The following is a 17,409-nucleotide window of genomic DNA, read 5'->3' as shown; positions in this document are numbered from 1 at the left end:
GGCGTCTCTAGGCAACCGGTAAACCCTCCTTTTCTAGAGTCAATTCTTTTGTAATTGGCTTACAAATCCACCAATGGGCGCCCAGGAGGAGTTTCCCGCCACCTCTGGCGCCCGCTTTTAAACAGCTTTACATTTGCAACTGCAGGCGGACTTCTCAACCAAGCTTGAGCGAGGCAGGGACTTTCGCCTCCACGTCCCGCCCCGCCCCAACATGGTCCCGCCCACCAGGAGAACCTCTAGTGGACGATTGAAGGAGGCAGCTGCTCCTCAGTAATTTCAGGGCTCCGAGTTCGGTTGTGACTAGGAAGGAGCTAGCCGATAGATCCCGGGTAAGGGGCTTTGCTAGAAGTTGGACATCGGCTGGGGCTAGGGTTTCCCTGCGGTGGCAGCGTCCGCGGCCTCCGGTGAGTTTTGCTTCGCCACGGGGCTTGAGGGTGGGGTTAGAGGGGGTGCAGGGTTCTCTGGGTTCTGGCGAGGCTTCCGGGAGGACTGACCCGCCCCCTCCCCAAATCCCGCGGTGGTGGGTTGCCCGCGGGTTGCGGGACTCAGCCTTTGACTTTGAAGTGTCATTCTGCTGAGCAGTGACGTCTCGGAGGCCCTATTCTCATCTTGTAGGCTCCTGGGGTGACCCTCAGACGCTACCCCGGGGACCCCCTCCGTGGTCACCTTGGCGCCGCGCCTGGCTCACAGTGGGTGTTTTGTACACGTGTGTTGACCGAGTGCATGTGACGCTGGCAGCCAAAACCAGCAATCCCCGGCATCCCGGGCTCTGCAGCTTAGGTGTCGCGGTACCTACTTGTTGGGCCGTAGCTGACGCCAAACGGAGTTCCTTGGTGAGACCATTGATTGATCTAGCCTTTCGTTCAGCCCGTGGTTGCCTGCTCGCTGCACCCTCTGGGATCTCTGAATTGGTTTGTCCAAGCTGCTGTCATTAGCACTGATCACAGATTATTGTCATCATTTGTATGTATGGTTATTTTCTTTCCTTCCACCAAGTCCTGTTAAACTTTGTCATCTTGAACAGTGCTAGGTGAATAATTGTTGAAAGAAGGAATAGGCTTCCTAAACCTGGTAATGCAAGTCTCAAACAGGCTGGTGAGGCTGGTGGCTGTTTCCATGCTAGGAGAGAAGCTAGCATGTAAGCAATTAAGTAGAATTTACTAACTCTCAGAGCTCTTACAAATCCTTTTTGTGGCACTTAACCTTTTCTATCTTATGGTCATGAACTCCAGTGTGATTTAAACTGAATTTTGTCATATCCTTCACAATGTGTGACAATTTACATGCACTCCCCAGGTATGTGAATGCATTCAAATAATTGCCTTGGAATCTTATGGCTGGCATTGAAGCCATAAGAAAAGCATAAGAAAAACAGACCAAAAGTGCAAAAGAGGGACTAATTTCACAGGGAACTGGATAGGAAGAGCATCTTGAAGAATGTGGCATTTTTATCTCAGCAGCGGTGGTGTTATTTGAAAGTTTCCCACCGGCTGAACCTTCACCTTTTCTCAGATGTGCTGAATACCCTTTGTTTCTTGAACCTCTTCTGTAGCAGGATGACTCTTATTCGTCAATAATAATATGATAATAACAACTAAAATGTATTGATTGCAATCTGTATGCATTATCTTGTGAATCCTCATAACCAATCTTTGAGGTGGGTACTATTTTTATCCTCGTTTTACTAATGAAGAAACGAAAACAGTTTGCATGGCTGATAAATAAAAGCCAGAATTAAGCCCAGGTTGTCTGAGTGAGTTCCGTTAGTCTTAACCACTTTCAGCAGTATTGTGTCCTTGAACATCTATCTCTAATCAAGTCTTTTTCTTTCTGTGAAACTTCTCTCAGCGGTCCTTTCTTCTTAGGCAAAGTTAATATTTGCTTTGGTACTTTATTATAGAATTTATTACAATGTATCACTGTAACTATTAATTTATATCATTGTTATCATTGTTTCCCCGAGGGACTGTTACCTCCCCATGGCTAGTACCATGTCTTAGATATATGTAGGAAACAACCTGACACACAGTAGGTGCTCAGTAATTTATTGAAACAATGAATCAATATAGGGCAACATGAATGTATTACATTCATTCAACAAATATTCGTGCCTACCATGTCCAAAGGGTGGGGTAGATACATTTAATTTCTGCCTTCAGAGTGCTTGTAGGCTCTCAGATGAGGCAAAAACAATATTACTTTTGCTTTTTAATGTTTTGTCCAACTGAACACCCACTGGTCTTCCTTCTCATGGCAGGGAGGGCCATGAGACAACATAACTAGGGACAACGAAGTGACTGCTGAGCCCGAGTCCTTCCTACCTGTCACAAAAGGAAAGAACATAACTCTAACTCAACTTTAACTCTAAGTCTTGTTAATAGATTCAGAAAAGTTATCTACCTGGGAAAAATTATTAACTAGCTCACTATTAAAAAAGCATACTGTACACTTATTTTGCATCATGATTTAAAAACAAATTCAATAAATATAGAAATATTTAATAGTACTGTCAAATTTATTCAAAAGTATGTTACTAGGGCAAATGTTCTTTTCCAGTATATTAATAATTTTCAAGATGATTTTCTTTTAAAAAAATTTTAAAGATTTTATTATATTTTTTAGAGAAAGGGGAAGGGAGGGAGAAAGAGAAGGAGAGAAACATCAGTTGGTTGTCTCTTGCATGACCCTAGCTGGGGCCCTGGCCGGCAACCCAGGCATGTGCCCTGACTGGGAATTAAACTAGTGACCTTTCAGTTCTCATGCTGTCACTCAATCCACTGAGCCAGAGCATCCAGGGCTCAAGATGATTTTCACAGTTGATACTTTTACCAGCAATTCATGAGGATGTCTGTTTCCTACAAAGGAGCCATCATAGATGTTATCAAGTTTTTTTTTGTTTTCAATTTATATGAAAATCGTATTTCATTGTGTAAATGACTTTGAATTCTTCTTGACTATAAGCATCTTGTCCATTGTGCATTTATGTTTCTTTTTTAAATATATTTTTTAAAAGATTTTATTTATTTTAGGAGAGAGAGAAAGGGAAGGAGAAAGAGAGGGAGAGAAACAGCAATGTGTGGTTGCCTCTTATGTTCTCCTTACTGGGGACCTGGCCTGCAACCCAGCCATGTGCCCTGACTGGGAATCAAATCAGTGACCCTTTGGTTCCCAGGCCCATGCTTAATCCACTGAGCCACACTAGCCAGGGCACGTTTCTTTTTTTTTTTTTTAAATGAAATTGTCAGTTGTGTATTTTTAAATTTTTTATCTTCTTTGTGAGAACTGTATATTGGGACTTTATCATATATTTTGCAAATATTTTCTCATTATTATTATTATTAATCTTTTGACTTTGTTAGTGATGTATTTTTTCATACATAATTTTAACTTATTAATAATGGTATCTTTTGCCATATACAAAATTTTTTTGTGATTAGGTTTCTATCAAGTTTTTCCTTTATGGCTTCTGGGTTTACTGTCTTGCTATTTTTTTTTTTCTAAAGTGATCTCTTATTGTTCTGAATATTATAGTAAAGTCTCTGATAGTAGTGGTCATTAGTACTGATTAATAAGTTGAAGAAACACATTATCTTTTATTTTAAATTGTAACTAAAATAGTCATTATCTTCTTAGTCTTTTTCCCTAACTGCAGTGTGTTTATCAAATTCACCTTTATGCCTAAAATAGTTCCCTAAAGTCTCTGGTAGTTTGCACTTTTCAGAAGGAAAACTTGTTCCTATCTTTTCTTCCCCAATGGAGAGAGATTTTGGCCTTTCCAGATATTTTTCAGATTTCTTCTTTAATGACATGGTATGAATTTAAAATGTCATTCAAAAAAAGATACGCTTTGGTCTTTTACATTCTCTTCACTTAAAAATAAAAATACCTTGTAGAATTCATTATTCTCTATCTGAGAAAACATGGGCTCTTGTAAACCTTAATATTCTTTTTCAACATTCAACAGATTAGTGAAAGGTTAGTGAAAAATTAAAAAAAACCTTCCTTTCTTTTACCTAATAAAGGAGAAATTAACCCAAATTTCATCTTCTGGCTTTAATTATAAAATACAGGAAGATGTTGAGAGTACTGTAAGAGTGAAAAGCATGAAAGATTATTTAGGTCTGGAGACTTTAGGGATGTCTTTAAGGTCTAGCTTACTCTCATTTCTTTTAAGGAGCCAGGATTTAAATGGACTAGTATTTTCATTATCTATAGATTCTGTAGACTTGATGTTCAGTTGCAGTAGTGGAAACACAGACAGGAGCTGTGTGTTTTCCCTCCCCGATTTGGCTACATTTTAGACACTTGAGCATATTCAGATCTCCTCATGCAGGTACGGGTTTGCAGGGGGGTCACCCAGCTGTGGGGTGCAGACAAGGTTTAGGTTCCCCAAACCTAATGTATTTTCCCTCTCAGTGAAAGCGTGCTCATCTCCTTCCTCCTTATAGCTCTGGCACAGGAAGAGCTAGGAGCATGTCTGGTGTGAGAAGTAGAGGCTGCCTGGAAGGGTTCACAGTGGATGCGAGTTTAGATGGTAGAGTTGAAAGGGATGGGCAGGGTGCAGGGATCGGAGAGGGAGGGATAGAAAAGGTGGACCGCAAATTAGAGTCTGGCCAAGACACATAATTCAGTCCTGGAAAAACAAACTCTACATATGGGGATTTTAGCATTGAGAGTAATATTTATGTAGATCTGTAATACCATATTTCACCTACTCTAAGTGCACATTTTCTTTTCACATTTTTAACATCTACAAAGTCAGGTTGCATTTTAAAGTTAATGGTGCGTCATGATTTAATTGGCCACATCTCTTTCTTGGGGATACAAATGGAAGTGTCATACAATCAGGGGTACCTTGGATCTGAGGAAGTGGAATGTCTTTTTCTATAGAGCTACTTACTGGCTTGTAGAAAAGTTTGTGGTCACAGTTCTCAACTGTTAACACAAAGGAGTTGAGTTCTTTATGGCGAAATGCTTTTGGATGGCTGGGCCTGTATTCCTTATTTCACTTCCAGTTTAATGACATTTTCCAGCCTGAAAAGTGTAGTGAAGCTGTGGCTCATGCTCACATCACAGTATGTGCCCCTGGCACTCAGGAGCAGGGCTGAGTGGGGGGCAGCCGCAGGGAAATTGACGACACCTGCTTCCGATTTTGTCAGGATTGTTCGGAGCTTTGAAACTCTCAGTAGTAGTTTCTGTGTCGTGTCAGGATCCCTAAGTGTAATTCAAATCATCAGCAGCCTTTTGACGGTAAGTGCTTGAAAACCCATTTCCTGCTGTTGCTTCTGCCACAGCAGTTACCCTTCTCCAGGGAGCGCTTGCTGTTGCTTTTGGAATTGGAACCTTGCAGTGGTACCACTTCATAGTCCTCGCTTCTGTTTTTCTGGAGTGTTTTTTCCCTCTGGAACCTGATTTTATCAAGTTTAAGAGCAGGACATTTACCGCTTATGTTTTCATTGCGTACACGCAGGCTGCCGGACTGTATGTGGTATTGGGTGGCAGTCGTGCACTCGGGCTTAGTGGCTCACCTGTCGTAACACGTGAGGCTTGGGTTTGTGACAGTCAAAGGTGGAAGCCAGTTGTGGAGGATGCTGCCTGTGCCCTATCGAACATATAAAATTGGAAACTTTGAAATTTTTATGTTTTGGCACATTTCTAGTTTATTATTTTTTCTCTGGACAAAAGTTTTACTGTTTTGAGTTATATTTTCCAGAACACTGGGAAGGTCTAGTCATCAGTTTATTGGTTTTTGCATGTCTTTCTATGAATTGCTGTCATATAGCTGTTTTCTGGGAACCACAATTAATTTGTAAGAACCCACTTTGTATCTGGAGTACTAACCATTTGTCGTCCATGAGTTGCGTATGTCTTCTCCCTGGCTGCTGTTGTTTCTCTGTGTGGCATCGCTTGCACAGAAAGATTGGCTGGTGAGATTTGGGGGTATATTTCGAAACAACCTCTTTCTCGTCCTGCAGGAGGACCATGTCACTAGACTTTGGCAGTGTGGCACTGCAGACTCAAAACGAAGATGAAGAATACGACAAGGAAGATTATGAAAGGGAGAAAGAGGTAAGCTGCTCAGAAAGAAGACTATAAACCCAACCTTAAACAGTTTTATTTCTTGGTCAAAATTATGTCTTCTTTTGTCATTTTGAAGGAATTTATAATTTTTTTAATTCCTGAAATCTAATCGGTATGTGGTATGTGGAATTCTAAAAGGTAGGTGAGTAGAATGCTTCCTTTTTGGAGACAAGAATAAATCACAACCTTGAAGGATACCCCTAGTTAAGTGGTTAGATTCTTTACGGTATTTCTTTTTTTTTTTCAGGTTTTAAAACTTTTTATTTGCATATTTAAAAAATTATACATTCCAATAATTAAAATCATTTTAACAAAAAAAATGGTACTCTGATTAAACTGCATTTTACAACCTGCAGGACACTTTGGACCAACTTCGTTTTTACTCTAGGTTTCACCCTCTCCCACCCAGCTTCTTCCTTCACCAACAAGCAAATTCTGTTCCTTCCCTGCCAGCCAGAGAGGCAGATGGGGGTGGCAGGTGCGGCCTTCACTGTCAGTTTTGATGTGAAAAGGGGCAGCGCAGTCATTTAAACTGATCCATCTTCTTTGCAGCTTACAAAGTTAAGCAGCTAAAAGAAGTAAAATAAGAAGGCAGTGCTTGTGGAATGAATGTACCGTGCAGATTGGCGGTGCGGGCCTCATTATGGTTCACCTGCTTGCTTCTCCTGTTCAGTTGTTTCTTTGGAAGGCAGTGGATTTTTCTCTTGCGCTTCTGTCTTCTTCAATTTTGACAACGAATTTCTCAATCTTGGCCACATCGGGTTTATCAGACATGGTTGCTGAGGAAGCTGAGGGAGGCGCACAAATGAGAGGAGTCCGATCTGCTTGGTGACTGCCACGGAATCTCTCTACGGTATTTCATTTAGGAGGTAATGGCTGGCCTTGGAGGCAGATGCCTAGATTCTAGTTGCTTGGAACATTGTCTAGGCCAAGTGTGGCAAGGTTCTTTGCTTCAGGCAGCTTACATCTTAGTGGAGGCAGACTATAAATAAGTAAATGAATGAATGAAGTCACTTGAGGGAGTGATAACTTAGCACTGAATAATGATAGGGGAACAAAATAGGGTTATGTCAAGGGAACTGGTGAGGGAAGGGCTCTTGAAGGAGGTAATGTTTGAGCTGAAACTTGACTCCTGAGAAGGAGGAGGAGCCTTGTAGAAGCCTGAGGAAGAATGTTCTAGACCAACAAGTGTAAAGCCCGGAAGTCGGGAAGAGACCCTGTAGGTCTGCAGAACAGCTGGAGACTGTGGTATTGGGACTGTGTGAGAAGGGCCGAGCAGTGGAGATAGAGCAAAGTGAGCTGGGCCAGACCTTAGTCATGGCAGGATGTTTTTAGTGTGTTCTAGGAGCAGTGGGAAGCCAGTGGAGAGTTTTTTTTAAATCTGCACCCGAGGATATGATTATTGATTAGAGAGAGAGAGAGAGAATGAAAGAGACAGACATTGATGTGAGAGAGAAACGTAGATTGGTTGCAACGTCGATCAGTTGCCTCCCTTAACATTTCCTGACTGGGGATTGAACCCACAACTTAGGTGTGTGCCCTTACCAGGGATGGAACCTGCAGCCTTTTGGTGTACAGGACAGGTCAACGCTCCAACCAACGGAGCCACACTGTCCAGGGCTAACATAATCCTTTTTAATAGTTATGGTAGACCATTAGTGTTAACAGAAAGCCAGGAATAAAGAGTAAGTTGCCCATGTGGCTGAAAGTAGAGTTAGGGCAGAGATAGAAAACTGGCAGCTCAGTGGATTTTATCCATAGACATATATTATTTGGTTGCATAATGTATTTAAAATACAGAATCTATATTTAAAGATAGGAAAATTTCTTAGAACAGTTCAGCGTTTCTGGCTTGTCTTCAGACGTTCTAAGCCCTGGCCACATGTGGCCTGTGTCTGCACAATGCAGCAGCAGCACCACCACCCCCCACCCCCTCACCCCCTCCCAGCTGTCTGCAGTCCCCATGTCTCACACAGACATGGGCTTAGCTTTTAGACCTGCCAACTTTGTTCTCATAAACTCTCTGCCAGGTCTCTGAGGGCTTAGGAGTTCGTGACCCCGGTCAGGGTTTTTGGATTTTGACAGGACCCTTCACAACCGCTGTGTGGCAAGGATGGGGACGAGGACTTTCTGTTACTTGGTCAACTCACAGCATGAGGTTTTCATGACCTTGATGGCTTTGGATAGCTGGCCGGAATTTAGCTACTGGGATTCTCTAGGAGGATCAGTTTAAGTAATTACTATAGTAGACTTTAAGGAAGGAGAAAAAGTAGGTGATTTTTTTCATTGGAAAAGATATTAGAGAGATGGGAAGGGTATTACAGAGAACTTACTGCCAAGTACAGTGAAAGTTTTAAAGGGGTATTAGTTAAGGAAGGAACTTATTCTAGGTAATATAGGAAATAGCCATTGGGATCATGTCTTGATAGATAATACACAGGGGTAGAGATTTTCCAGAGGGAAGGAGTGCTGAGGAGGTGACGTGCCTGGGAACAAGTGTTTCCAGCAGAGTGGGAGAGGAGAGCGTGTAGATGCCCTGACTCTATCCTGCTGGTCGTGATTCACGTTAGTGAAAAGAGTTTCATGCGAGTTAAAAGTAGTTTTACTTTTGTGTTCATTACTGCAAGGGACGAAGTAAGATCAGGGTTTAGGGAATTTTAGATTTTCAGCGACAAACATTCAGAATTATTCCTAGAAGTCCAGCTGTGTATGTATTTTGTCACTGTAGGTTAAAACCATGAAGTGGCTGATCAAACCTGAGTTTGTTTGCACATCCAAAAGCCTTTTCAAACCTCCTCACTCCCCGGCCCTACAATAGACTAGTTACTTCATAGCCCTGAGAGGTTAGAGAAAAGAGTGTTCTCTCCTTGCCTGCCTGGTTGGTAGCTTTGCGATTGCCAGCTGGGTTGTGTTAGCAGTGGGTGAACGTGTGTGGTTTTCTTTATGTGGTGAATCACTTTGTATTGGGTTCACTGGTGTAGGAGGAATGCGGGTACCTGAGGCTGTGCTGTCCGGCTTGCCAAGCAGGCCCTATCTGACTCAGAGCTTACCTTGCTGAGGCGTTTGAGATCCTCTCTTACAAATGGCAGAATAATCTTAATTTTGACCTTCTAGTATGAATGGTCAGTTGCTAATACAACTGAGCGGAGTTTTAATTTTGGTGCTTTGGGGTCAGTTGGGATTTTATTTGCACTTTCCCGTAAGTGAGTGAGTAAGCCAGAGTCAAATTCCGACTTCTGTGCCATCCTAAGTAGCAGCTCTACAATCATCATCTTGCCTTTCCCATTTCTATTCCCTCCATTGTTTCATTAAAGAGCAAATGGAGAAAATGCATTTAATATTCAGAAAAACAAAGGATTTAGCAAAGTGATTTTAATATTCAGAGATTTAACATATAGACCAGTGGAATCTCAATCCACAGCCCACCATGAATAGACTCATATTTTTTTTTTTAAAAGCTCCAAGAATTTTGCAGGAAAGTAAGGCACTGTCATCATTTCTAAATTGTTACAGTTCTAAATGATATCTTGGTGTAAGTTTGGCTAATGTGGGCCAAGGCATCACAGAGAAGTGCATAACCCACAGTAAACAAACACAACAGATTGGGGTGCAGGGGAGTGGGGATATGTTATCATGTTTGTCAGTATTTGTATACCTTACCACTCACTGGAGTGCATCACTTTCTTGCTCTACCATCTGACAACTACTGATATAATGATCTTTCTTGCTACTAAGTAGACCTCACCCAAAGTATTTTAGGGCAACTTTTACTTGTAAAGCTGGTTCAGAGAAGAATTGAAAAGTGCTTTTATTAGCTCATTCATAATGTGACAATGTGATTTTACAAAATACTTTTCACCTGAAGTCACTGTGCTTTGGGATGTCATTGTCAGATATTATAGAAATATAGTTGTTATTGTGGTAGGAGTGATTGTTATAAACTTTAGAGTTATTGTTAAAACCACAGCTTAAGGTAGATTGTCACTTGGGATCTCCAGCTGGCTGGAGTATACAGGTACTTTCTGCAGTGTCACTGGAAGTAGCTCTGTGATTATCACTTGGTTCTAGATAATAACATTATGTAGGTATGTATGTAAGCATGTATTTTGGAGCTGATGGTTTGGGGCAGGAGTACTTAGTGATCTGTGCTATCAAGGTAATACTTGCTGATGCTGGTTCATTTAGTGATGCTATATTTGAAACCTGGAAAATAATCTTGAGTAGAAAAGTAGGTAGTTTAAGTAGCAGATGGCAGACAGAAACTTGCACTTGGCAATACGAATTTTGAGGTCCCTGGTGGTTTTTATGTTGGTGGTACTCTAATCAAATTATAAAGCTCCTCTGAGCTTAGAATTATGCATTTTAGACATAAGGTTTCCATTGCATAGCCTTTATTTCAAGGTTTTTTTGTACTGTCTTGTTTGATATAATTATGGAAACATTTTGATATTGTGTCCCCACTAGAGGGAGTTGTAAAGCTAGTATTTGTTTACATTTTAGGAGTATATTATTTGACTTGTTTAATGGAAATTTCTTGTCATCTTCCAAGAAAATCAAAGAAACAAATGGCTGAGTGTTCATATTATATTTTTCTGATGTATTTCTTTAGCAGTTTCTTTATCTAGATCAGGCCTTTGAATGTTTCCCATAATATGTAGGTCTATTTCAGGGCCTGTCACAATGGGAACAAAACATTGAACTCTGGCAGGCTGAAGATTGATTGTATCCAGACAGGTGGAAATAAGTACCTTCCAGTGATGACTACATGTCATGTGGAAGAACATAGGTGTGGAAATGAAGAGATTCAGGCTCTGGTGTTGGCTCTGGGACGGTCACTCACTTTCCTTGGGCCCGCCCCTGACCTTCTCTGGGTCCTGGTTTGCTGACTGGTGGGAGAGGTGGGGCCTGGAGGAATCCCATCACCGCTTCCAAGCCCAAAGTTCTACTCTGTGTCATCCGCAGTGCAGCCGGTATTGTCTGATTTTGCCATATTTCTTTTTCAGATATGTGGCAACCTAGACAGTCTTCCCCACTGACATTATAAAATTTAGTTTAACTAATGGAATGGTTTTTTTTTTAATCCTGCCCAGAGTGTAATTCAGCAGCTAAAGTTCCAGCTGTCAAGTTATTTGGACCTTTATCAGTCCCATACTGGGCCTTTTCGAAGATGTTTTAACTTGGCTCTTAGGTTAAAATGAAGATTCTGCTTAGGGTGTATCCATGAACGCATTATTTAGTAATTCATATTTGAAAATACCAAATCTTCTCCGCATACTTGGGAGGTCACCTGCTCGCCAGGCACACGACTGTTGGCGGGCCCTTTGCGGCTTCTCTCCTGGGGGAGACGCGACGCCTGTACCGTTTGTAATGTGAGGAGTCTTGCTTTCGTGAATGTCAAGGATTAGTCTCTGAATACAGTCTGTTTAGTTAATTTAAGTTGAAAACCCTAACAAAAGGGTTCGTGTTCTCTGCTTTACATTCCTCCTACACATAGACTTTTTGGATGTTCTACATGGGTTATTCTGAAGTGTTTTGTTGCTGAAGTTCTTTGAGTGAAATGTCCTTATTGTCCCTTCTTTTCAAGGAAGAATCATGTAAGTAGTAAAGGGAGATGGTTTTATCAAATGGTTTAGAACGTACTTCAGTAGAAGCCTTAGCAATAGCAAATTATCTTTTTTCTAGGGAAGGCATCTTTTCAGTTATTAAACTCAGTTGATACCCAATAACATCCCACTGAGAAGATTGCATTTGCAACCAAAAAGCAGTTTGATGAATTTGAAAGTAATGAGTGGAATTAAATCTTGTCATTTATATGGATTGTTATCTTTGCCTTTTGATGTATTTGATAGTTGGGTGGATCTTAGGAAATTGTATAATTTCTAAAGTTTTTAATTTGGTAACATGGGTAAGTTGATCTGGTAATTATGTGTTTTATGGCACAAGTTTCCATGACCAAAAGCAAAATCCTTTTGACAGTGAATATGAGGGCACACTTAAAATATTTATTTTCAAATTTTCTATTATAGTTGACATTAATTATTCATTAAGTCCAGGTGAACAACCTAGTGATTAGACATTTATGTAACTTACAAAGTGATTCCCCGTATGTCTTGTACCCGCCTGACACCATATGCAATTATTACGATATTATTGACTATATTCCTTATGCTGTACTTTACATCCCGTGACTGTTTTATAAGTGACAATTTGTAATACTTAATCCCTTCACCTTTTCCACCCAGTCCCCAACCACCCAGCTTTGTCTGGCTTATTTCACTTAGCATAATACTCTTATAGGGTCCATTCATGTTGCAAATGGTAAGATTTCATTCTTTTCTTATGGTCAAATAATAGTCCATTGTATATATGTACCACATCTTCTTTATCCAGTCATCTTTTGATTGGAGTATTTAATCCATTTACATAGGTATGTAGTGGGTTGATGAAAAAGTCTGTTTGTTTTTTTTCAAACAATGGTTCTAGTAGTGCTTAGTTGTCTTTAACTTTATTTGAAATAATTTTGTTAGATTGCATTGTCACAGCTGTCACATCAGTATGCATTTAAAAAAACATCAAAATTGGTGAATTTTTCTATAGCCATTTTAATATTGAAGATGGAAGAAAATATACAACATTTTAGGCATATTATGCTTTATTATTTCAAGAAAGGTAAAAATGCAACTGAAATGCAAAAAGAAAGATTTGTGCAGTATATGGAGGTGGTGTGACTGACGAATATGTCAAAAGTGGTTAGCAAAGTCTCATGCTGGAGATTACTCGCTGAGCGATGCTCCACAGTTGGGTAGGACAGTCGATAGTGATCAAATCGAGGCATTGAGAACAGTCAACGTTCTACCATGTGGGAGATAGCCAACATACTCAAAATATCCAAATCAATATAAAGTTATTGGTGAAATGAAAGATGTCTTTTATTTTGTGGGGAAAAAATACGAACTTTTTGGCCTTCCCAATAGTTATTGCCATTTTATTAACTCTTTTCTGATTGTTTTTGTAGTTCTTTGTTCCTTTCTTATTCTTTTGCCATGTTCTTTTGTATGTTGATGACTTTCTGTTGTGTTGTGTTTGAATTCCTTCATCTTTATTTCTTGTATATCTCTTGTAGATTTTTGATTTGTGGGTACCATGTGCTTCATATATACCAAGCTATGTTTATAGCCGTCTATTTTAAGTTGATGGCTGTTTAAGTTCAAACACATTCTAAAATCACTACCATTTTAACCCACCCTCTCCACATGTATGTTTTTGTCATTATTTTTTACTTCTTTTGTACATGTGTATGGATCCCAAAATTTACTGTTGTAATTACACACGATCTTCCTCCTTTCGCCTTTTAACCTTTGTACTAGCTTTACTGTTTGCTATTATGTGTTTGCCTTTGTTGATGAGAATTTTGACCCACTGCTTTTATTATGACGTTGTCAGTGAGAATTTTTTCTTTGTGTTTTTTCTTATTTGTATTATTTATTTATTTTTTTCTTAAGTCTCTCACAGTTCTTGTAATACTGGTTTGTTAGTGATGAACTCCTTCAGGTTTTTCTTGTTTGAGAAGCTTGTTATATCTCCTTTGACTCTAAATGATTGCTGTGCTCAGTACAGGAATCTTGTTGTAGGTCCTTGCTTTTCATCACTTTGAATATTTCAGGCCAATCCCTTTTGGCCTGCAAAGTTTCTGTTGAGAAATCAGTCTTGTGGGAGCTCCCTTGTAGGTAACTGCTTTTCTCTTGCTACTTTTAAGATTTTCTCATTGTCTCTAAATTTTGGCATTTTAACTATGCTGTATCTTGGTGTGGGCCACTGCAGGTTCGTATTGTCTGGGACTCTGCCTCCTGGACTTGTGTGCCTATTTCCTTTGCCAGGTTAAGGAAGTTTTCCGTTATTTCTTCAAATAGTTTTTTAGTCCCTAGCTTTCTCTCTTTTCCTGGTACCCCCATGATGAGAATGTTGTTATACTTGATGTTTATTTTAGAGGTCTCTTAAACTATCTTTATTTTTTTGGATTTTTTTTTTTTTTATGGCTGTTCTGATTGGGTCTTTCCTACTACTTAGTCTTCCAAATCGCTGATTCAGGCCTCTGCTTCATCTCATCTGATGTTGATTCCATCTAATGTTTTCTTCATTTCCGTTATTTTGTTCTTCATTTCTGAGGTTCTTTTTGTTTCCTATCTCTTCGTTAAAGTTCTCACTGAGATCATCTATTCTTTCTCTGAGTTCATTCAGCATCATTATAATCAGTGTTTTGAACTCTGCATCTGGTAGATTGCTTGTTTTCATTTTGTTTAGTTCTTTTTTTCCCCTTGAGTTTTTTCCTGTTCTTTAATTGGGACATGTTTCTTTTTCTCATTTTGGCTGCCTCCCTGTGTTTGTTTGTGTATATTAGGTAGAGCTGCTACACCTCCCAGTCTTGGCAGAGTGGCCTTATGTACTAGGTGTCCTGTTGGGCCCAGTGGTGCCATTTCCCTGTTTGCCTGAGCTGGGTGCCCTAAGCCGGTGTTTCGATTGTGTGTGCACTCCATTGTAGTTGGGCCTTGATTGCCATCGGCACATCAGTGGGTATGATTGACTCTCAGGCTGACTGGCTTTGAGGACTGGCCGAGACTGTAGCAGACAAGCTGTTGTGGAGGGCTAATTGCCACAGAGTGGAGTTTCCTTTAGCAGGGCTCTGGTGCCCTCTGAGGCTCCCTTTGGGTGTGCCATTTGTGGTGCTAATTGTGTGGGGCTCTGGTGTTGCCTGAAGCTGCCCACCAGGTGTGTTGGTTCTGGGACCTCCAGGGCAGGACTATCCTGCAGGCCAAGGTCAGGCACTGCCTGTGTCTGGCCCTGGCCACCTGGTAAAGAGGAGGGCACACCTTGAACCTAGGACATGGAAGCCTTGGGGGTGGGATTTTGTTCCTGAATTCCTCATTAGGAGGACTTACCTCATTTAGCTTCTCTCTGCTCTGAAAGTTATGGAAATCAAGGAATATGGCCCAGTTATGCCAAAGAACATGGAGGAGAAAGCTTTCAAAGGTGAATAAAATGATTTAAAATGTTAGCACATATAAAAAATAATTTATAAGGCACTAAAGACTACAGGGATGATTTACTGGTTCATAATTTACTTATGGATCCAGAAACATTCAGAAGAACTTATTGCTTATACTCAATCTTTATAGATGCCAATTTTGTTAATACTTTTTCAATGACACATTTGTGGTGTCACAAAGAAAGCTACAAGAGCTGCTTAATTGTTGTGTAGCTTTTTATGTCTTTGTGAGGGGGAAAATGTCCTGCTCAGATGTCCCCATCAAAGCTCCCCCGAATTATAAGGCTATGTACTTGAACCTCACTGAAGATTTAGAAGAAAATATTCTTTCTGTACAGGAATCCTTACTTGATGTAAGTATGAAAGATTTATTTTGTTATTTTCTTTTCCTGTATAATGTGTGGGGGTAGTCTTTTTTGTTAAAGCAGCGATACATAATTATAGACAAAGCAGTTTGGACTTTTTAAAAAGACCTCATAGATGATTTTTGTCTTCAGATATTTTGAGTGTTTGTAAAATCACTTTGCTACCTTTCACTTGAGGCACATGTCACATACTAATTTGTTGACATGTACTGTTTTTAGTGTTGTTCCTTCCGTGTTTCTTATTCTGTGTGTTTTTGGGTTCAGCTCTGATACTGCTAACTCTCAGAGGGATTTCTCAGTTACCCGGCATAAATCAAGGCCTGACTTGTTTATAGTAGAGTCAAATACATTTTGAGAGGAAGATAACTTTTCATTGAATAGACTGTTTTTTTTTTGTTTCATTTGTAAAGACCCAAATGGATTGAGAAAACAATTTAAAAACATCATCCAGTGAACATAAATATATAAGGGACTGAGGAAGTGTGTCCCCGCGCCCCCCCCCCCCCCGCCCTTAACACACCTCATTTCCATTCCCAAATTTGACCTCACCAAAACAAAGTTACCAACTGGAGCATAACTTTCAGACCTTTCTTTAAATATATTTATTTAACTTTTACCTTATGTATTTTGTTTATGAAAGCATTTTTTATTATAAATGTAATACTCATATGTTTCAAAGCTGCATTTTATTTCTTTTATTATAATGACACAGAAAGTGGGGGAAAATCTGTCATAGACAAAGTGTCTAATTTTCTTCCTCCAAGGTTTCACACAGGGTGTTTAATATCTTTAAAATTCACTCATCGCATAATTTTATGGGATTAATTTATGTACTGTGGAGGGATTCAGTTAACTTGTTAATTTAACGGGTGCTTAATCTGAAAGAGAAGTCATTATAAATAGTCTCCCTACTATTTAGTAATATAATATTTGAATCTGATTGTTACAGTTATATTGGGATTTCATATTGTATTGGCACTTGAAGAAAGACATTTGCTGATAGATATTAAAATTCAGCAAATTAGATCATTCATCCCTTTATCACAGTTTATCTTGAAACTTGAATGAATTTCTTCTATCTCTAGTTTTTATAGGCAGAATGTTAAAGATGTGAGTTTTTAAAAAAAAACTGGAAAGTGAAGTCAAATGCTTTTAACATCAATTTTTAAATTATGCTTTTGAGAATGCTCACCATAGAAACTGAATCTTACAGCTCTCTTTTTACTCAACTGTTTTACAACAGCCAAGTATTGCATATCTTTTCATCGTTGGAATTAGATGGCTGTCTATTAATTAGCCACTTCCCAAGAGGCTTTTGTCCCGTTAGTAGAGCTTTTCAGGGCTTCTTGGCCACCTGCTGCTGCCTCTGCTGTTCTCACCACCTGGGCACAGTGCATCTGGCTCTTCAGATTCCCTGGGGAAGGTCTGATTATCAAGTACCCAAGGTTTGGTTTCTGGTAGAACAGGGTTCTGAGATTGAAGTCCACCCTGTGATAACATAGTACAGTGATTGTGCCATTATTATGGCTGGCTGTGCTTCCATAAAGAAGTTTTTAAATTCTGATGTAATGTATGTGTATTTAAATCCAAGACCTTTGTAGAAAAAAAATAAAGCCTTCTAATATAAATCTTGCAATTGTCTACTCCCCTTTCCCCAAGGGAAATGATAAACATAATTTGTGTGGAATTTAAGACATTTGTTGAATGTTGAAATTAGGAACTTCTTTGACTTCTACAGTCAGAAGCCCAAGGCAGCTTGGGTTTGGCACCTTGTTTTTAAGCCAGTGTGACACTGACGCTGGCTTTCTGTCTCAGTTGCAGCAGCTACTCACAGACCTGCCTCATGACATGCTGGATGACGACCTGTCCTCTCCGGAGCTCCACTATTCGGACTGCAGTGAGGATGACACAGAGGGAGGG

The 17,409-nt window shown here is 39.9% G+C and overlaps 1 protein-coding gene across 1 annotated transcript in view; it reads left to right on the top strand.

Moving 5' to 3' along the window:
• The first annotated feature begins 296 nt into the window (after positions 1–296).
• CEP152 (centrosomal protein 152) overlaps positions 297–17,409 on the top strand; it is a 90,733-nt gene continuing 73,620 nt past the window's right edge. The window contains exons 1-3 of the mRNA XM_045822934.1: positions 297–404; positions 5,976–6,069; positions 17,305–17,408. Coding sequence (XP_045678890.1) covers positions 5,983–6,069; positions 17,305–17,408 — 191 coding nt within the window. The 5' untranslated portion in view covers positions 297–404; positions 5,976–5,982. The remainder of the gene's footprint in view (positions 405–5,975; positions 6,070–17,304; position 17,409) is intronic.

Source organism: Phyllostomus hastatus, unplaced genomic scaffold, assembly GCF_019186645.2.
Source record: "Phyllostomus hastatus isolate PE091 unplaced genomic scaffold, TTU_PhHast_1.1 phas_scaffold_501, whole genome shotgun sequence".
NCBI lineage: Eukaryota > Metazoa > Chordata > Mammalia > Chiroptera > Phyllostomidae > Phyllostomus > Phyllostomus hastatus.
Note: the sequence above shows the minus strand (reverse complement) of the source record. Positions and strands in the feature narration are given on the sequence as shown.